This window comes from Peromyscus californicus, unplaced genomic scaffold (assembly GCF_007827085.1).
Source record: "Peromyscus californicus insignis strain IS unplaced genomic scaffold, ASM782708v3 Scaffold_7__1_contigs__length_154581171, whole genome shotgun sequence".
NCBI classification, from domain to species: Eukaryota; Metazoa; Chordata; class Mammalia; order Rodentia; family Cricetidae; genus Peromyscus; species Peromyscus californicus.
Genome location: NW_026294595.1, coordinates 3,132,197 through 3,153,652, shown reverse-complemented (window position 1 = coordinate 3,153,652; position 21,456 = coordinate 3,132,197). Strand labels below are relative to the sequence as shown.

The following is a 21,456-nucleotide window of genomic DNA, read 5'->3' as shown; positions in this document are numbered from 1 at the left end:
CTCTAGCCCCGGGAGTCTTTTTGAATGCTCTTTGGGGGAGCCATGGGAAGGATGTGTTGGCTCAGCCACTATCTGTTTCTCTCAGCCAATCACACCGGCTACCTGACCCCAGTCACTGGCTCAGAAGGGGGTGGTACAGGGATCAGGAGGACAGTGAGAACCCTCCATCTGCAGCTTTCCTGCAGCCCCCACCATCAACCAGGGCTCTGCAAGCTCCAGGCTGCAGACTCCACCATTGACAAGATGATTGATTACCCAAGGTCCTGTGTGCCCCAACTGAAACCTTCAACAGCAATTTGCATAGATGTTTAGTTCCAGCAGGAAGTTTTGTGAAAGCCCAAACCCACAGAGTTACAGATCAGAATGCAGGCACCTTAGTGATGGTCTAGTCTTCTGGAGTAGTGAAACAAGGTGAGGTGCTTACCCAGCATCTCATAGTCAGTGAAGACATGGAGGGGATTTGAACTCTCGTCCCTTGACTCTGGCTCACTGTTTCATTTCAGGTTAAATGATGGCATGAGAGCATTCCTTGGCTGGTCCATCTCCCACACTGCACACCCTGTATTACCCTGGTTCCCACAGGGCCTGTGTTGAGCTCTTTGCAGACTCTCTCATCTATCTCCTTTGGACCATCCATCACCAGTGTCTTAGTTTGGGTTTCCATTGCTGTGATAAAGCACCATGACCAAAAGCAACTTGGGAGGAAAGGGCTTATTTCATCTTACAGCTTGTAGCACATCATCCAGAGAAGTCATGTCAAAAATCTGGAGCCAGGAACTGATGCAGAGGTCATGGAAGAACACTGCTTATAGACTTGCTCCTCCTGGCTTGTTCAGCATGCTTTTTTATGCCCCTCAGAACCACCAGCCCAGGGATGGCACCACATCAATCATTAATCGAAACAGTACCCACAGATTTGCTGACAAGCCAATCTTAAGGAGGCTCCCTGCTCCCTGATGACTCGAGATTGTGTCAAGTTCATATAGGACTAGCCAGCTCACACAGTGACCTCCCCTGAAAGCAGAGACTCACCCCTTGGGTGCTGGGTATTTAAAAATCACACAATAAGGCCGGGCGGTGGTGGCTCACGCCTTTAATCCCAGCACTCGGGAGGCAGAGCCAGGTGGATCTCTGTGAGTTCAAGGCCAGCCTGGGCTACCAAGTGAGTTCCAGGAAAAGGCGCAAAGCTACACAGAGAAACCCTGTCTCGAAAAAAAAAAAAATAAAAAAATAAAAATAAAAAATAAAAATCACACAATAAATGTCTGCTGAGACTAAAGGAAATCACTCCTGAGTCCAGAGTGTGTCCAAGTCCTGGCCGCATGTCATCAGAAGCCATGAGACTCTGGGAAGTTACTCCACATTCAGAACTTCATCTTCCTCCTCTGTATGGTAAAGAATAAGAACATGGATTTGTGGAAAGGCAGTGGGATCAGTACTGTGACTTCTCAAGTGGAAAGAAAGAATAGATGGATGGATGGGTGGATGGATGGATGGATGATCACCCTTCCAGCACAGAAACACAAGGGCAAGGGCATTTTCAGTTTGTTTGGTAGCCCTGGCACTTGGTACAGGCAGATCTCAGGAAGTATCTGTCTACCACAAGGGGTGGAAGCTACACAAGTCTACTTGAACATATATGCACATAAGCCTACCATTCTGACCCCTCATCTCTGCTTCTGAAAGTGACAGATGACGGGAGCAGCCAATGCTGAATGGAGGTAAAACAGGCCATGTGCATGAAAAGCCCCCAATGGGCAGCACAGCATGATACAGGTGCCAGCTGTCACTTGGGCTAATGCATGAGACCTAGGCAGACCTTCTCAATCCAAAGAGGAGCAACAATTTGAGCTGGAGATGATATCATCATCCTAGGAAATGCACCAGCTGGTAAGCAAAGGATACAGGGACAGCATTAGCCATCTCAGCAAGGGGTGACAATCTATTTTTAGAAATAAAAAAGGGAAACGAAGCAGATGGAGGGATGAAGTCATGCCTTTGAATCATCCGACTCCTCTGATATCTGGAGTCCCCTCACTTCTGTCTCCAGTCCTTTGCTCCCTCGATATCACCACCTTGAGCCTCAGCCTCTCGGGATGCTGCGTGTCAAAAACAGGCAACATCCCATCCTCTGTAACTGCTCCCTATGGGAAAAGACTCATGTGGCCAGGTGGAGGTTGGGACAACACCTGGGCAGGCTCACCAGGGAGTGACTCCCTGGGCCTCTCACTAGATGGCATTATTTTGGTAAGTCTCCTGTCACCCGAGTCTGTCCTATGTTCTTGGGAGACAGGTCAAGTCACGCTGATCTTTGAGGCTAAAGTCAATGGCTGACCTTCCAAGAGGTAAAACCTTTCAGTTCAATTAGGCAGATGTACTTAAGCATCTACTTTGTGTGGGTGATCAATAAGGCCAATCAGACTTCACAGCAGGAGAAAGAGAGAAGGAAATGTAGTTACCAACCCTAGAACCATAAAGAAAGCAGCCCAATGCTATCGGGGTCTGCCCCAGATGTGGGCAGCAGAGAAGACTTGGTGGAGAAAGAAGAAGCTTGGCAGGAGTTTAAAGAATTATCAGAATTGAGGCAGGTGTAGAGGCACATGTCTGTCATCCCAACACCTGGCTATTGGAAGTAGGAGAATTAGGAATTCAAAGCCATCTTCAGCTACCTAACAAACTCGAGGCCAGCCCTCTTCTTGAGACCCTGTCTCAAAACAACAGCAAAAAGGTAGAAAGAAAGACAGACAGAATAGTTAACATCAGTCACATGAAATAAGACAGCGTTGGGAGCTGGAGGAAACACAAAAGATGAAGTCACAAGCTCTCAACAAAAACATGGCACAAAGAGAGATCAAGAGGCTGATGCCTAAAAATCAAGTAGGGTGCCGGAGAAATAGCCCAGTTAGTAAAGTGCTTGACTTGCAAACAGGAGGACTTGAATTCGACCCCCTAGAATCCATTAAAAAAAGATAGGCACAGAGGGACCATATGACATGTAATCTCAGCACTAGCGAGTCTGAGACAGGAGGGTCTCTGGAGCTTGCTGGCCAGCCTAGCCTGCTTGCTCAGTGAGAGCCTCCGCCCCACAAACCATGGTGGATGCTCCTGAGGAATGACATTGAGGTTGTCCTCTGGCCTACACATGCATGTTCACAGAGTGTGGAAGGAGGAGGAATTGGGACTGTGTGAGGTGAGGCTGCAGGGGTGCAGGACTCTCTGAGGCAAATCAAGGAGCTTAAACTGCATCTTTTGAACAAACTATTGATGACCCCAATGCAGGCAGGTCAGCATACTGTCTCCATGAAGGAAACGTTCCAGTTTCACTCATTGCCTGTGGTAAAGCATCCTGACAAAAAGCAGCATGGAGAAGGGAGGCTCAGGGCTTACATTCCTAGGTTATCCTCCACCACTGCAGAGACATCTCAGTGGCAGGAGCCCAAAGCTGCTGGTCACAGCACATCCAAAGTCAAGAGCAGAGGGAGATAAGTGAACACGTGTGCACTTGCTTACCAGTGCTCAGCTGGCTTTTCTTCTCTTGTACAGTTCAGGATCCCCAAGCCCCTCTTCCCACATCAACAAAGACAATCAGGACAGTTCCCCACTACCGTGCCCACAGGTCAACCTCATGTAGACAATCTTTTATTGAGACTCTCTTTGGGTGAGTCTTGTGTCAGGTTGACAAAACTAACCATCATAGACAGCCATGCAAATAGCTAAGTCACCAAAGGTTATTGGACAAAGAGAAAAGGCTATGACAGTGGGTTGCAGTTCTTTTCCTGCCTTTACTCAGACCCATGGAGAGCTTCACTTCCCCCGTTTTAAACCCAGTGGAGAAAATCGGCCTCTGTCTCGTTTTTTCAAATAATGCACTTGACCCCACCTTGAGGCACTGAATCTTAGGAGTTAACTCAGGATGGTATCTGTAGGGAAAACTGAAGCACTCCTGCTCAATGGCTCCCTCCGAGAAGCTGCAAGACATTAGTGAGCAGGTTTTTGGCTTTTTTCACTAAAAATAAAAAAAACTTCGCTGAGAAATACAAACTCTTTCACCATAATAAGTGCTGTTTTGATAACAAAACTCTACTTTTCTCAAATACCCAGATGGAAGACCATATGCAAAACAAAACAAAAAAAAGCCCAAAAAAATTCCAAGGAATTTTTTGATTGGCCATCTGCTGGAATTGGAAAGCAAGCCTGCTTTTTCCTGCAGCCCTCACAAAAATCTCCACTGAGGAGCCTGCTTGCTTCCGCCTGGCGCCACCTGCTGCTCGCATTTGGGTAAGGACTTTGCTCATGGGCCGCAGGGGAACTAGGCCTCCCCCTTGCATGGATGAAATGCACTCACTACTAATCCACACAAGAAATCACAAAGCTCCAGATTTCTTTATTGTTTTACAGTGACTCACACCTCCTCTACCACACACACACACACACACACACACACACATACACACACACCAACCCCCACCCCTACACACCAGTACACACAGAGACAGAGACAGAGGCACTCATTGCAGAGGAACCTGTGTCCCATGTCTGATAAAGCTTTGTGCTTGGCTTTGCCTGAGAAAGTACATGTCATGGTTCAGCACAGGGATGACTTACCTATTTGAAGAAAAGCCGACACTCCCCCCCCCCCCAAGGATGTTCCTTATAATGTTATTTGTTGAACAACAACAAATATGTGAACTACCTAACACAAGTTACGATCTCTTCATGTAATGGGATGTGATCTAGCAGTGACCTGAAAAGATGCTGGAAGTGCTGAGTGGGGGTAAAGGCAAGCTAATGAACAACGTGCAGGCGATACTACTTTTCACATCAAAACCACAAATGACGCAAACCAGGAGGATGTCTGCTGCATCACCTCTGTTCAACACCGTGCAGGGTCAAAGACAAGGTAAGAAGAACGTTAAGGAAAACCTCGGTTAAAAGAGGCATGACTCATGTCCACGGGTCAGAAGATTTCGTGTCGTTAAGCAGTCAGTTCTTCTATTCAAATGATACAAGGATTGCACAAATCCCAGTGGGATTTTGGGCAGATTGCTATGGAAATTGACAACAATCTCAAATGGGAGGAGACTATAATGCAAACAGGCTCTCCATGCTGTCTAAAAAGACTATCTCCTGGCAAGACACGAAGTGACTACAAAGATTAAAATAATCACTCTGCAGTAAAGAAACAGAGCAGACAATGTAACAGCTAATTTAACCAACACTACCAGGAGTATGACACCGGTATTATCCACCTCTTGGTCTGCTGAATTGAGGAGGTCACAGCATCTCTTTTGTGTTATTTTTGGTTTTAAAAAAATGTATAATCTAAATTGGACTGTGAGAGAAATCAGATAAAATCAAATTGAAGATCCTTCTGAAACAACAAAAACTGGCAATACTGCTCAGAAAGTCAAGGTCATGAACACCAAAGACTGACAGCTTGGAGAAGGCTAGCAGGAGTCAGAGACTAGACCCCATAGCAGAGGAGGTATTAGCATGTTACTTAACAGTACATCCGTGTTCATTCCCAGTTTCAGCAACTGTACAATGTACACTGGGGAGGCTACAGGGAGGGAGAAGGAGAACTAACTCTGCACTAACTCTACAAAGTCTTAGGAGTCTAAAATCATTTCAAAACACTTTAGGAACTGAGAGCAAAATACACTTCAGATAAGACCTGAGGGAATTTGCCACCGACAGACATGCAATGGAAAAAAAAAAAAAAAAGCTAATGGAAATCCTGCAGGTCAGACAAAAGCAGAGGGATCCAGACCTAAAGAAAGAGTTCAGAGTGCTGGGGTAGCATGATGTGTGGTAAGAATCAAAGCTAAATATACGTTGTTTCCGTTTCTCTAAGATAAGCAACTTTTCATTGGGCATGGAGGCACATACCTGTCATTTCAGCAGTAAAAGGGGTTTTGTGAGTTTGAGGCCAGCCCAGACTTTATGAGACAAACAAAACAACACAGGTAACTTTTTGAAGCATAAAATTAATGGTCTGCTATAGAATTAGCAGTAAAGTATATTGCAAAACATGTAGGCTGAGGACAGAGACAGGCCTGTGCTGTTTTAAGCTGTTTGAATTTTCTTAGGAATATGGTAATAATTAATGGTAAATATGATAAGCTCAAGATATTCTGTAAACCCTCAACTATAGGACTAGGCTAAAAACTAAAAATATTTTTAAATGGATATATTTAATAAACCTAAAGAAGAGATAAAGCAATTTTTTAATTCAATTAATCTAAAGATAAATAGAAGATAATTAGCAAAAGTCCAGACCCAAATTTCAAGACAATATGACACACTAAGTGTAAATGTTTTACATACAGTAATTAAAAGGCATAGACTGTCAAGCAGGCTAAAATACAATAACCTATATACATGCTCTCAACAAAAGGCACTTATTTAAATGTGGATAGTTTGAAAGTAAGAGAAGAGAAAAGTCTATCATGGAAATACTAAGCCAATAAAAACTGGAAGGTGCCCGTCAGTATCACAGAAAGTAGACTTCAGGGCAAAGTAATTATCTTATAAAGAAGTCTAATCATTAAACTAAACATTTTGAAACACATGCAGAGACAGAATTTAAGAAGCACTGGCAGGTGCCGGGCGGTGGTGGCGCACGCCTTTAACCCCAGCACTCGGGAGGCAGAGCCAGGCGGATCTCTGTGAGTTCGAGGCCAGCCTGGGCTACCAAGTGAGTTCCAGGAAAAGGCGCAAAGCTACACAGAGAAACCCTGTCTCGAAAAAAAAAAAAAAGAAGCACTGGCAGAATTTAAGGAAGAAACGCAATCTTAGTTACAACCATAATTGGAAATTTCAGTAATGGTCAGTAAATCAGTAAAAGAAGACAGAACCCTACAAAGAACTAACTAGACCTGACATTTATAGAATGCCACATTGGTCATACCAGAATACAAATCAAGTGTACATGAAATGCTCACCAAGACAGATAACATGTGGGCCACAAGAAGAAAATGTTTCATACAATTTAAAAGACCGAGGGAGTAGCAGGAGAATGACCTGGTGCCAAGCCTGGCAGCTTGGGTTCAATTCCTAGAACCTACATGACAGGAAGAGAGAGCCATTCCCAAAGAGCATTGTCCACTGCCCTCCACACACACCATGGCACGTGAGTGCCCACCGCAACACTGACACAAACAAACAAAGGTGTAATAAAAATGGTAATCATGTCTTATAAAAATTAAAGAGCTTGAGATAATTAAAGCCTATAATTTCCAGCATTAACAAAATAAAATTGAAATCAATAACAGGAAGTATTTAGAGAATCTCAAAATAATTGTAAAACTAAACAATACATTTATAAATAGCCCACGAACAAAAGAATTCTCGAAGAAAAGCAGAGAAGACTGTAAGGGATAATAAAAATGCAAAATATAAAACTATCTGAGCGGTATTCAAAGCAGAGCTCCCAGGGAAATTTATTGTATTGAGGTTTCAGCTGGGAGGAAACTGTACAATGGAGACCCTGCCTCCGAGCATGGTGGGAGAGAGGATCACCTCTGCCCTTCACATGTGAGCCACTGCCACAGGCCTGGTAGAAATAAAGATACTCTAAAGAGATATTCAGATTACTCCATACGACCAGCTGTTGAAACAATGGACCCCCAAAGAAATAGGAATTTCCCCAGGACTCTCATTCTGGGGGAAGGAAAAGAACCAGCCAGAAGGGAGCTTGTCACTCAGAAAGAGATGTCACACAGCTCTAACAACTTGTCAGACCACCCACCACACAGCCTGAAAGCGCAGCCCCAGCAGACGATGATGGCTCAGTGGTGGGCAGGACCATGCTTTGAAAGGGCTGTTGACTTATGGGCATCCTAGGCCCTCCACTTAAACATCGTCGATCTCTCTTCAGGACCTTTGAGGGGTTTGCTGGGTCTCTCTGCCCCTCCCCAACGGGGACACATGGAATAAATGTCTTTCAGGGTTTTTTTCTGCTTTCAATTTTTGATTTGTCTCTTTTAATTGGTTTATTGAAGGGAGATGGCCGAATCTGACTGGGTTGTTTAATAATACCATGGTGCATGCATGTCTACTACACTTACACTCACACACATAATAACAATATTTTCAATGTTATTAATATATTAATTATAATTATAGTTAATTATAATTATAGTTAATTAATATATTAATAATAATATATTACCAGGCATGGTGGAATACACCTTTAATCCCAGCACCTGGGAGGCAGAGACAGGTGAGATCTCTGTGAGCTCAAGGCCATCCTGGTCTACAGAGTGAGTTCAGGACAGCCTGGGCTACACAGTGACACCCTGTCTCAGAAGAGGAGGAGGATAAAATAAAAGAACAACAACAAGAACAAACTCTTAAATATAAAAAAGTACATGAAAAGGAAACTAAATCTGAACATAGCAGCCCTTGCTTATAATTCTAGCAAGATCCTATCTCAGGAAAAAAAGTACTAAAAAGAAATATAATTATACCCATCAGAACATCTAAAGGGTCTCCCAATGAGGAACTGCTACTTCAGAATTGCTGGTGAGAAAGTTGGAAATCACAAAGGTCACATGATCCTAAGATTCCCAAGAACAGATGCACCTACAAACCTACAGCTTAGCAGTAAGGCGCCTTCCTCTTGTCCCCGACCTGGAAATAAACCCAAATGCCTATCAAATGCAGGATGCATAAACAAATAGTGGTATATTCATATAAAGGAACACATGTCAGCAATAACATACAGATGACGAAGCCACACAACAAACCAAGATGACTCTCTGGGCACTATTGATTTATTTACTTTTCTGTCTGCAGCAGGAGGGTTGAGGACAGAGAGAACTGACCACAAGGATGCACACAGGGCTTTGGGGACGGATAGTGGGTGTGCTCATCTCACTAGGTCTGAAATGCCCTCAGATCTAGTGCTGACTCTGCCCATTTACTCCTGAGACAGAAGAGTTGAAGAGACCAGAGGGAAGGGTGAGCAGGGCCAGGAGAGAAAGTGGAAGCGCTGATAGCTGTTTTAAAAGTTAACTTTATTGAAGCAAAATTTACACATAATAAGTACACCTGACTCAATAAATACATAGATCCATGTGTCTACCATCCATCCATCTGTCTATTCTAGCCCCCATGCTTCTCTTTAAAGATGAACAAGCTGGGGTTTGTTTTGGTTTTCCTTCCTTCCTTCCTTCCTCCCTCCCTCCCTCCCTCCCTCCCTCCCTCCCTCCCTTCCTTCTTTCCTTCCTTCTTTTCTTTATTTATTTCTTTTTTTTCCCCAAGACAGGGTTTCTCTGTGTAACAGCTCTGGCTGTCCTGGAACTCACTCTTTAGACCAGGCTGGCCTTGAACTCAGAGATCCGCCTGCCTCTGCCTCCCAAGTGCTGAGATCAAAAGTGTGCATCACCACTGGCCAGCAAGCAGGCTATTTTTGTGTTTGGTAAATCTTAATCTTATTTCAAATTCTAGATTCTTATATTAGACCCCAAAACAACATTGAGGTACTCACAATGCCCAGACTACAGTAAAACCAAAAAAGGTAGCAGACTTATCCCAGAGAGACCAAGGTTTATGGAAGTTACCCATGCTCTGCAGAACTTGTCAAAGGGTCTGGAATGGTCTGAAATTAATCTTGTCAAAAACAAAAACTAAACTAAACATTGGTTCTGAGTCCCACTTTGCCATCACTGCTATTTCAAACCAGCAACCAAGTTTCTGGAGTATCTTATGCTCGAACACACTGCTTTCGAGGTGGAAGGGATGGACCACTGGAAAGTGGATGCTTCGGGTTGTTAAGCCTGCTTGCTGGTCTTTAAGCAGCCCAACTGTGCTGTTGGCTGGGGAGCCCACCCCAGAACCACCCCCCCCCCCATGGCCCATTCCACTTGTGGGCTCCACAACTGCTCCACCTTCCTGGTTTGCTGGTTCCCTGACTCCATGATCCAGCTCTAGCACCTGTCGCCTCAGTTTACCTACCTGTTACCCTGCCTGTTCCACACTGCAAGCTGCCTCAATGGCTGCCAGTACTCACAGTGTACAAGCAAGTCGCTCAGGCTCCTGGTGCCCCCTTGGCCAGCTCCCAGCACACAGGACCAGCAGCACAGCTGCAGTCACAAGCATACTTATCACTCAAGGGCCACAGGCCCGGCGTGCTGCTATCTACCTGAGCGACAAAGAGCTGGAACTCCTCAGGCAGAATCCACGAGCGAGGGTAGAAGTTGTACTCCTCTGGAAACAGGTTCTGCATGATTCTCAGTGCTCTGCTCAGAGTGATTTTCCGCACCATCTCCGTCATGCCTGGGGAGAGGAGAAGCCATGAGGCTCGACCAGAGCAGGCCACCAGAGACTTCTAAAGCCTCCCGCCCACCACGGTCACTTTCTAGGGCAGCAGAGACTCGAGGATTAGAAGGCTCTGCTAAAGTAAGGAGAAATGGTCGATTTATTCCCTTCCCTATTGAAGTGAGAAGATGAGTTTTTGCCTCCTTTTGAGTCTTGAGTCTGAGACTGTCCTTTGTCATCTTTGTGGGTGATGAAGTTCTCTCACTTAAAACTGAGCCCCCTCTTTATTACATGGTCAGTGCATGTTATTTCAGGGACCCTATCTATCCTGTTCCGGAGAAGATTGTCTAGTGGACTCTGGTGACATTATGAGAAACTTAATTAAGTTGCTTTGTTTTAATCTTTCATGACTACTAAAAGTATAAAATAGAAAAACACATGCCTTTCAGCATAAAATCCATCTCCTTGAATCAAGGACAGGAAGAGGGGAAAGCATCCATAGCATAATTTATGATATTAATTATGAGGGGATGCGGTGCTCAGCACTATGGGAGTGAGTACCGGCTTGCACATCTCCTGACTCTCATTCATTTATTTGCCCAGAGAGAAATGTCCACTTAAAAATATGTGGACATTTGGGTCTTTATGTGTGTTTGTGTACATGTGTGTGCCTGTGTGCATGTGTTCACGTGGGTAGGTGGGTATATGTGGTTGTACATCTGGAGGGCAACCTTGGTATCATTCCTCAGGAGCTGTCCACCACTTTTCTCACTGTGTGTGTGTGTGTGTGTGTGTGTGTGTGTGTGTGTGTGTGTGTGTGTGTGTGTGTAGGCCTTTAGCTGTTTGAGTCTCCCTCCATTGCTCTCCACTTTATTCATTGAGGCAGAGTCTCTCGCTGAACCCAGAGCTCAACAATAGTTAGTCTGGCCAGCCAGCTTGCTCTGGGGCTCCTGTCTTCCAAGCACTGACATTGCACACAGGCCACCATGCCCACTCGGCATTGACATGGGTTCTGGCGACCCCAGCTCCAGTCTTAATGTTTACACAAGAGCTTTACTTGTTAAGACATCTCCCTGGTCCTGCTTTGGTTTTAGAGACAGGGTCTCTCACTGGTCTGGAGCCCAACAATTAGGCTAGCCTATGGGGCCAGTGAGGCCCAGGGATCCGCCTGTACTGACACATGGCACTGGGACTACAAGTACCCACTCCCACATCTGGTTCTTTGGCATAGATTTTGGTGATCAAACTCAGGTCCTCATGCTTGTGTGGCACACTTTATTGTCATGGAGGTCACTGGCATTTTTTGCATGCAGCTCATGTAGATATGGGGGTGGTGTCTTCTCACACTGCAGCCCTGCTCAGGGTTATCTGGGTTTCTAGCAGAGTTAAGGCCATGCTCCCCAGTAAATATGTGAAGGGAAGTGATGGCCAGTGTTAAGTCTCAACCCTGGGACAAAAGGCTGAGGTGCCTATTTAACATATCAAAGAGGACCAGGCCCCCAGACTTTCCCAGCATCCCTATCTGTTACAGGGTATGGCTGGCATACCCTGCCCTCTGTCCTGAACTCTCCAGCCCCAGGGGCTGGGCTGCCCTCCCCCCCGAGGCTCTTCCCTATGCAATCTAGACGTTTTGGTTACTCACCCTACTGTACCTTTGTCCTCATGGCTGCTGCACATGGTTCCCCTCTTTCCCCCTCTTCCACACGGCCCAGCTCAGTCTGGTCGTGTCCACTCTGGACTCTCCCAGATGTCCTTGCCTCGACTTATGCTCTCCCTTTATCTACAGTAAACCTTCTCCTCCACCATACCCAGAAGCAGTCATGCAAAGCCCCACAGGCTCCATGCCCTGAAGACTCCACCCCCGCCCAAAGACCCTGTAGGTTCTGTGCCCTGCAGTCTCCATGCCCCTCAGGCTCCAGGCCCCAGAGGCTCTGTGATTTGCCTCTCTCTACTTGAGAGCCTCCCTGGGCTCCAGAACCCACTGTGACTTGCAGTGGCTGCCCATCTCTTTCCCTCTGCTCAAAAGTTTGGCTGCATTCTACAGCTGAGAGCTTACGTGATTTTCTGACCTCAATGTTGGTAACTTGTCTTTTGCTCCTGGTGGCTCAGTGGCTCCCTGAGCCACACACAGAGCTGAAAGCAGCTTTGGTCTCATTCTCTCTCATGTATCACCTCTCTCCTACATTGTTTCCATTCCTCCTGGCCTACCCAAAGGGCTAGGGTCTTGCTGTCTATGACAATAGCCTGCGTCTGGGCTCCTGCCATCTGTCACCATACTCTTGAGGCTGACTGCATCCCTGGGTCACTCACTGAGGTCTACTCTTAGACATTGACTAAGGCAGCAAGAGCCCCTGGACTCAAGTCACAGCTACTGATACCAAGTGCTTGCCTCCGGCTACTACTCTGAGCCCCCAGTTCTTCTGTTAGAGTCACAGGGCCTGATGGGTCTTACCCCATTGGAGTTAACAAAGAGCCTACAGGTTGGTCCTCGGCCTTGCCCACGTCACTGGTTCAGGAAGAGTGAGTGAGTCATAGTAAGTGCTGTGCTGGAAAAAGGACATGCAACCTGGGGCAGGCAGGCTGGTGAGATCCTGGAGGAAAGGGGTGTGCCTCTCCCCCACACCACACAGGGAGCTAGGCTGGTGCAGACAACTTCAGCATGCCACTCATTCAGCTGAAGTACCATTTATAACCACAATTCCTGTCATTAACTAGAGAGCCCACATTACAACTGCCAAACAACACATTTCCCCACCCTGCTTCTCCTCCATCTTCACCATCATGGCTCACCTTCTGTGCCAAGAGTGCCTCAGATTCTTACCTGCATCCGTTTCCTCTCTCAGCTGCCTCCAAAGTGACCCTCTGGCTGACCTTCCTAAAGTGCAAGCTGGCTACGGCACACTTTGGCTTCCAAGGGTCTTCGGCTCCTAGTGACTTCCAGCTACAGCAGTGCTGCCCTTGGGTGGGTCCCTGCTGTCACTTCCCCACGGCCCCACTGGACGGACCCTCTGGCTGTCTACATCACCTGCTCTCAGCTGAATGGGTGGCATGCTGGAGCTGTCTGCACCGGCGCAGCTCCCTGTGTGGTGTCGGGGAGAGGCACACCCCTTTCCTCCAGGATCTCACCCAGGTTGCATGTCCTTTCTCCAGCACAGCACTTACTATGACTCAGTCACTCTTCCTGAACCAGTGATGCTGACTGGTCACCTCACACACTCCCCTCTGAAGCTCCCTTTCCCACCTACAGAGAGGCCCCTGACTGCCGTGTGCCACCTCACATCTCAGACCTGGGAACGCAGTAGAAAACTGCTGACTGCAAGCTAAGAAATGACAATTTTGGACTTCATTAAAGCAAAGACAGAGTCAGGTGTGGTGGCATACCTCTGGAATCCCAGCACTTGGGATGTGGCAGAGGCAGGAGAATCACAGCCAGTTTGAGGCCAGCCAGATTGACATCGTGAGTTCCAGGCCATCCAGAGACCTTGTCTCAAAACCAAAACCAAAATAAAGACAACAACAACAAAGCCACCAAAACAAAGACCTATCTAAATCAGGATATTTTTAATGAAAAATCTTAATACATCAGTTATGATAAAATGAATCCTTGGACAAAGAAAATTACCCATAGAAAAGCAAGTAACGCTGGGCAGTGGTGGCGCACGCCTTTGATCTCAGCACTCGAGAGGCAGAGGCAGGCGGATCTCTGTGAGTTCGAGGCCAGCCTGGACTACAAAGTGAGTTCCAGGAAAGGCGCAAAGCTACACAGAGAAACCCTGTCTCAAAAAACCAAAAAAAAAAAAAAAAAAAGAAAGAAAGAAAAGAAAAGCAAGTAACATCTAATACAGTGACAAGACAAGATAAATTCCATTATGAGTGTCTTAGAGTTCTCAGTTTATGCTGTATTTCTAGCACATCCTCTCCTGGAGCATCCACCAGAACTCACTCCAGGGGATACACCATGCATGGGAAATGCACATTTAAGAATAATGGGATATGTGTGAGGCAGGAGAAAGACCCAGACACCACAGGAATCAAAAGTCAGTCAGTGCCGGCTGGAGTTACCCGCTGCCTTGGCGGGTATGTCTGTCCAAGGCGGAGGGTGTGGCAGCACTGTCCCCTCCAGGATGCTCCCACATAATCAACTGTGTCATCACAGTTAATTAACTGCTATTTCCAAAGTGGAGAATTACGAGTTCCAGTCACTGGCATGTTGAATACAGGACGGAGCACGCTTGCCTCTTTGGAATGAATGTTCTTGTAGTAAGCTAGTCCTTCAGGAGCACTTTTTCCTCTTTAGCTACTTCTCTGTCGCTCTCAGCCATCGGGGAGACAGGAGCAGAAAGAAATGGAGAGGCAGACTCACCGATGGATTGTGAGTCGGGTCATACGAACTTGGTGCCTATGCAGTGCTGTTTGTGTGCAAACTGTTTTCTCCCACGACCTCAAAAAGTCCTTTTCTTTTTTCTTTTCTTTTAAAGAAGTAGCCTTTTGTGAGCAGCAAGACAGAAAACAATTGTAGCGAGCTCATTAAAGCAGTGTGCAAAGACCCTGGCTGCAGGGCTCTCTCTCTCGCTCTCTAACAAAACCCTTTCTCCTCTCTGAGAATAAATTTGACCTTGGGATAACTTCCAGCTCTGTTCCCCTCAAAACCAACAAAGGTGGGACATCTGCTGTGTTAGCAAAGAACAGGGCACACGGCTAACATGAACTCAGATTGGTAAGCTGCATGACCACCAGGCAGGAAGCTGAAGCCCCAGGCTTTCCTGAGTGACAATCCTTATGACTGGGCATAAGCCTTGCAGGGGTCCTCAGATGCATGAGAAATGCTGGTACCTGTGGGCATCCCAAGACAGATGTAGACCTTGTCTTCTTGTGCCTTATCTTTTACTGAGGGCCAGAAACAAGTCCCTAGAACTTTTGCAAATATTCTACTAAAGATAAATGCTCCATACTGACTGGCAGCCATGTTGTGCTTCCTACCCTGTACCCTCCCAAATGAACCAAGCACTTACTGCCCATGCTAGCAACCTTGTGTGTCTGAGTGATTAAAAGCCCTGTTGAGGCCGGGCGGTGGTGGCGCACGCCTTTAATCCCAGCACTCGGGAGGCAGAGCCAGGCGGATCTCTGTGAGTTTGAGGTTTGAGGCCAGCCTGGTCTCCAAAGCGAGTTCCAGGAAAGGCGCAAAGCTACACAGAGAAACCCTGTCTCGAAAAAAAAAAAAAAAAAAAAAAAAAAGCCCTGTTGAATGTGACAAAACTAGCCAGTGTGTAGATATGTATATATGGATGTTGTTTTTTCTGAGAGGTGGTGTTTTTGTTGTTTGTTTTGGTCTTGAGACAGGGTATCACTCCATGGTTTGGGCTAGCTTGCAACTCATCATGTTACCCAGGCTTGCCTCGAATGGCAATCCTCCTGTCTCAGCTTCCCAAGTGCTGGGATTACAAATGTAGCCACCATATCTGCTAGCTGAGAGCATTTTCTTGAAAGTAGAGGATAGGATACTAAATAAAGGGCAAATTGTTCTCCCTCCAATACAAGTTCAATAGATAAGAGATGAACAGAAGGTACTCTGCTATGGTAACTGCATTGTGAGGCTGCAATATAAAAATGATGGTCATGGTTAAAGTCTGAGAAAACTGGGGCTGGAGAGACAACTCAGGGGTGAAGAAAACCTTCTGTTTTTCCAGAACTGAACCCAGGTTCAGTCCTCAGCACCCACATGGTAGCTCCAACCATTTGTAACTCCAGTTTCAGGGAATTTGATGCCCTCTTCTGGCCTTCACAGGTACTGCACACACATCATACATATACATACATACATACATACATACATACATACATACATACATACATACCATACATGTAAAAGGCTCATGTACATAAAAAAATCAAACTTTGAGAGAAAATATAATCTTAAATGAGGGATGGGCCAGGTGGTGGTGGCGCATGCCTTTAATCCCAGCACTTGGGAGGCAGAGGCAGGTGGTTCTCTGTGAGTTTGAGGCCAGCCTGGTCTACAAAGTCAGTTCCAGGAAAGGCTCCAAAGCTACACAGAGAAACCCTGTCTCGAAAAACCAAACCCCCCCTCAAAAAAAAAAAAAAAACAAAAAAAAAAATGAGGGATGGAACTTGAGTGATTTTTCTCCTTTAAAATTATTTATTACTGTATTGTAATAGAATATAATGTTGCAATATAATGCATTAACAAAATTAATGTGAGGCTTGTATCTGGAAGCTCAACTAAATGCTCCCTCTTCCCTAAGGAGTCCTACTACCCTTTGCCTCTGTCAAACAAGACCTTCAGGATAGTGACTGTAGAGGAGATAGAGATAGGGGCAGAAAGACAGAAAAGACGCGGACATGTAGGCTGAGCCCCGCAAACAGAGGTGATAGTAACTATTTCCTGTCACCCCGTCCTCATCGCAGGGTAAGTCTAGAGGCTGTCCACAGCCTATGGCACTTAGACACTTAGAGTGGAGACCAGAGCAGCTCACTCTAAGTACCTTCAATTATGGTACTTGAAGAGAAAGCAGATGGGGTCTTCATTTCTGTGATCTGTTCCCAGAACCCTGGTTCCCTGCTCGGGAAAGGCTGTATTTCTTTCTTTAGACACTGTAGTTCCATCAATGGACTTCCTGTGCCATATCTCTAACAAGTTCAAAACATTTTGTGTATGTTTACATATGTGTGTGGTATGCATGTGTGTGCTGGCAAACATGCCTATGTATACACACATGTATAGATGCCCACAGGTTAATATTTGGTATCTATTTCCATCACTACCCATCTCAATTCAATAGGGCAGTTTCCGCCACTGAGCTTGGAGCTCACCCATTCAGCTAGTCTGGCTAGTAGCTTGCCCTAAGGATCCTTTGTCTCTGCCCCTAGGAAGCTGGGGTTACAGGCAGACCACCATACTTGGAGTGCTGGGGATTCGAACTCCAGTCCTCAAGTTTGCACAGCACACACTTTACCCACAGAAAGCACATCTTTACCAGTGAAGGTCAGTCTGCATCTTCAGACCCTCAGGAGTGTTAGTTTTCATGGTTCTCCGGGGACTTCTTCCAGCTAGGCAGAGCATGGGCAGACATTCTCAATTAAGAGTCCTCACAATTGGTCTGAAAACATTGTCGTGTTCTTGTGGAAGACTATGTTCTGGACCTAAGGATACTTCTAAAGGCCCAACAATAACAGCAGATACCTGGAAATTTGTTCACTTGACCGGAGAGTATGTCATTGTCGTGAAATGAAACTCCGTGCCAGTAGATGTCACAAGGCAAGCGCCGGCCAAATGGGAACTAGAAAAAGAGGGGAAAATGTGATTCATGGTAAGAACAAGAGGTGTGGCACCCACATTCGGGGCTCAGGAGTTACAAATGCCTGGCGATAGGTAAACATCCCAAAGCTTAAACCTCAAGGCAAGCAAGTGAGGAAACAGGCTCACACAGGTCACATCGCTCAGAGCAGGGTGGATGCACTGCTGTGTGGCAAGCACTGTTTTGCTTTAACAAGCCTCCTGACTGCTTTATAAAGGATTGTTTTCATTTTACTGATTAAAAACTTGAGGTTGAAAGGAGTCGTTTAATATGCCACAGTTCATGCAGAGCTGGTGTGTATGTATGGGGCGGGGGCAGGAGCTGTTCAGATTTAAACCTAGGACAAAACAACCCAAATCCTAAGTCCACACTTCCCTTTCTCTGAAAATGGCAACCCTCAATCTGGCCCCACAAAACAGGCAGTCAGTCCCTCCCTCCCTCTCCCACTGCCTCACACACAACTCCTCACACAGGGCAGGAAGCATCCTCAGCTGCTGAGACAGTCCCTGGGCCTTAGTGCAGATGTTTTGAATTTATAAATGAACGATCCAGGCAAGGTCATCTGACTCAAACTGAGCTAATGAGCGTCTGCCTTCCGCGAACTTGGACGTCAGAGATGCCAGGCAGCCTCTGCTGGCCCCTGGCCCCAGAGCAGTGAAAAGACAGAACTGAACAGCTGCAGATCCCTGAGTGTGGGAGGAGGGCCAGTCCATCTGCTGAGAGCAGGGCCAATCATGGAGAGAAACAGTGAGACAGAATGACCCTGGTTCCTCAGGACTGTTCTCCCCAGCCTGGCTGCCCCACCTGCCCTTGGGTCCTATAACATCTTCCCAGTGTTCTCATCTCCTCTTTGGTACAAGCTTTATGGTTTCAATTATTTTCAGCCAGAAAACCCCTCACCAAGACCAAATGGCCTGTTCTTCCTGCTACATTCCACCACCCTTAACGTCATTAGCAGTTCTGCATCTATAGAAGTTCTTTAAAATGTGACTCAGATGACCTTGTTAACGGGAATGTGAAGACCCGCTCGCTTGTATTTAGAACTTGCTTGTTAAAAGTCCAAATAGAGAGAGATGGCCGTACATTAAATAAACCATTTGGTTCCCCATTTTGAGACTACACTTCATCAGAATTTTTATCTACTGAGAGTTGAGGGCTACATCCTGATGGAATCACATGGCGTGACTAATGAAATGGTGGTAGGGATGCTTCCAGCCATCCCAAATTAAAACTGAGGCCAACAGACTCAAATCCTTTAAAAAGCTCTGCTACAGCGAGGCATTTGCTATTACATGTATGGGCATGAACAACTTGTATGTATAATTTACAGCTTTTTGTTCATTTTCTTTGCTTCCAATGGGTGGCAAGTTATTTATTCAGCAGCCATAAATACCAAGAATTGGAACATATGCTGCCTCCTGCCAACTGTTAAGTCTAATACAGAAAAGGCAAAGACAGCATGAGGGGGCTCTAAAATGCAGACTGTCCAAGCAACTGGACCCTAATTGGAGTGGCTTTGCTGCCCATCATTAGTGACCAACACTAGTGTGCTGCTGATAACACTTTTCACCGTGCCACTGCCCTCTAACCCTTAAAACTGGGCATGGTGGCTCACACACATATTTGAAGAACTTGAGATAGGAGTGCTGTCATGAACTCAAGACCAGCCTGGGCTACAGAGTAAGACTTGGTTTTATAAAAAACAAAAGCAAGCAAACAAACAAAAAAAGAAAGTACAAAGAGTAAAAAACAAATACTTTTAGCTCTTTAAGTTAAAAAATATATTTTTTTCCAATAACAGTTATGTTCCAGACTCTATCTGGGTGCTAGGAATATAGCACAGCACAATTTTAAAGACACCTGTTCAGAGCGTGAACATACTCAGCAGTAAAAAGCTGAAGTCTTAGCCTCTAAGGCTGGGAACAAGTCAAGGGCATCTGAGTTCACTCTGCTCAACACAGGGTTAATGACATCAGAGCAATAGGCAAAAGAAATTAAGGGCACTCTCACTAGAAATGGAGGGGGAAATGGCCTCTGCTTATAGATAACAGGATCCTGTATGTAGGAAACCCTCATGATTGCATGAAAAGCTTACAGAAAAATCAAGAGAACTATGCTATAACGCCAAAAGAATGAAATACTTAAGAGTTAACTTGAGAAGGGAGGAAACACCTTGTACAGTTGAAATTACAAAATGTTCTTCAAGGAAATTAATGATCTATAGTGGGATCTGATGCCCTTTTCTGTCATGCAGGCATAGATGCAAGTAGAGCATTCATAAACATACATAAACAAATAAATCTTTAGCCGGGCAGTGGTGGCACACACCTTTAATCAGGCAGGCGGATCTTTGTGAGTTCCAGGCCAGCCTGGTCTACAGAGTGAGTTCCAGGAAAGGCACAAAGCTACACAGAGAAACCCTGTCTCAAAAGACTAAAAAACTAAAAGAAAAAAAAAAGGAAATTAATGAAAGTTCAAATAAAAGGAAAGAAATCCCATTTCATGGATTGGATAATAATATTATTTAAGATGTTAATACTATCCAGAATGAGCTATAGATCCATTGTCTCTAACAAAACAGCCATGATTTGGTTTTAGCAAGAAATAGAAAAGACGATCTTATAACTAATGGAATTATAAGACTCTCTAATTGGCCAAAACAATCTTGAAAAGGATAAATACAGTGAGAGACCTCACATTCCTGGTGTCAAAGCTGAAAAACAAAGCTACATGGTTGTAAAACAAAATACAGACACATAGATACCAGCTGAACTGGCCAACACTGGAAATACTAACAATGCCAAATGCTGGCAAACCCCGAGGAGAAAGAACACATTCTTCTCTGGAGGGAATGTGAAATAGCACAGCCACCTTCAGAAGACAGGTGGGCAGTTACTTAGGAGACTAAACACACTCTTACCACCTTATCTGGTGATAATACTTCTTGGTGTTTGTTCAAGTAAGTTGAGACTATGTCCACACAAAATCCTGAACACAAGTGTTTATCGCCAGTGGCAGACTCCTCAATAGGTAAATGGATAGACTGTGGTACAGACAGGAGATGAGACTTTGGGGATAAAGAGCCATTGGCTTTCAAGCCTTGACAAAGTGTAGAGGAACCATTGTGCACACTGCTAAATGAAAGAAGCCAATCTGAAATGGCTACATAATGTATCTTTCCCATCATAAGACATTCTAAAAAAGGCAAAACTGTGGCCAATCTGAAATGGCTACATAATGTATCTTTCCCACCATAAGACATTCTGGAAAAGGCAAAACTGTGGCGATGATAAAGCTATCAGTGGAAGTTAGAGGTTGAGAGAGAGAGAGAGAGAGAGAGAGAGAGAGAGAGAGAGAGAGAGAGAGAGAGAGAGAGGAATCTAGAGCACAGAGGATCTTCAAGATAGTGAAACTGTTGTTGGTACTATAATGATGAGCATAGGTCACCATTCATTTCCCAAAGCCCATAGAATGTAAACACCAAGAGTGTCCATGAACACATGATCAAATGAACTTACAAAGACCACTACACACTCAAAACACACCATCACTGCCAGTCTGTGTTTACACTGTTTCTTTCTTTTTTTTTAATACTTAAGTTTTTTAAATTTATGTGCATTGGTGTTTTGCCTGCATGTATGTCTGTGTGAGGGTGTCAGAAGCCTTGGAACTGGTTACATACAGTTGTGAGCTGCCATGTAAGTGCTGGGACTTGAACCTGGGTCCTCTGGAAGAGCAGTCGGTGCTTTTAACTGCTGAGCCATCTCTCCAGCGTCTACACCATGTTTCTTAATGACTTACTAATGTGTGTAGTGTCTACACTGTGTGTAGTGTCTCAGCCTCATGGCGGTCTTATGAGAAAAGTGGCACCATGAAC

General features: G+C 45.4%; 1 protein-coding gene across 7 annotated transcripts in view; it reads right to left on the bottom strand.

Annotated features, from left to right (window-relative positions):
* The window catches only part of Ttll11 (tubulin tyrosine ligase like 11), a 247,050-nt gene that overhangs the window by 186,470 nt on the left and 39,124 nt on the right, over positions 1 to 21,456 (bottom strand). For 6 of the 7 annotated variants that reach the window (XR_008215032.1, XR_008215033.1, XM_052724180.1 and 3 more), the window contains 2 exons: positions 17,465 to 17,561; positions 10,148 to 10,281 (listed from right to left, as the gene is read on the bottom strand). The exons of the other annotated variant lie outside the window; for it this stretch is intronic. Coding sequence is in view for 4 of the 6 variants with exons in the window: in XM_052724180.1 (XP_052580140.1) it covers positions 10,148 to 10,281; positions 17,465 to 17,561 (231 nt within the window). In the remaining 2 variants the exon portion in view is untranslated. The remainder of the gene's footprint in view (positions 1 to 10,147; positions 10,282 to 17,464; positions 17,562 to 21,456) is intronic. 7 annotated transcript variants of the gene reach the window in all.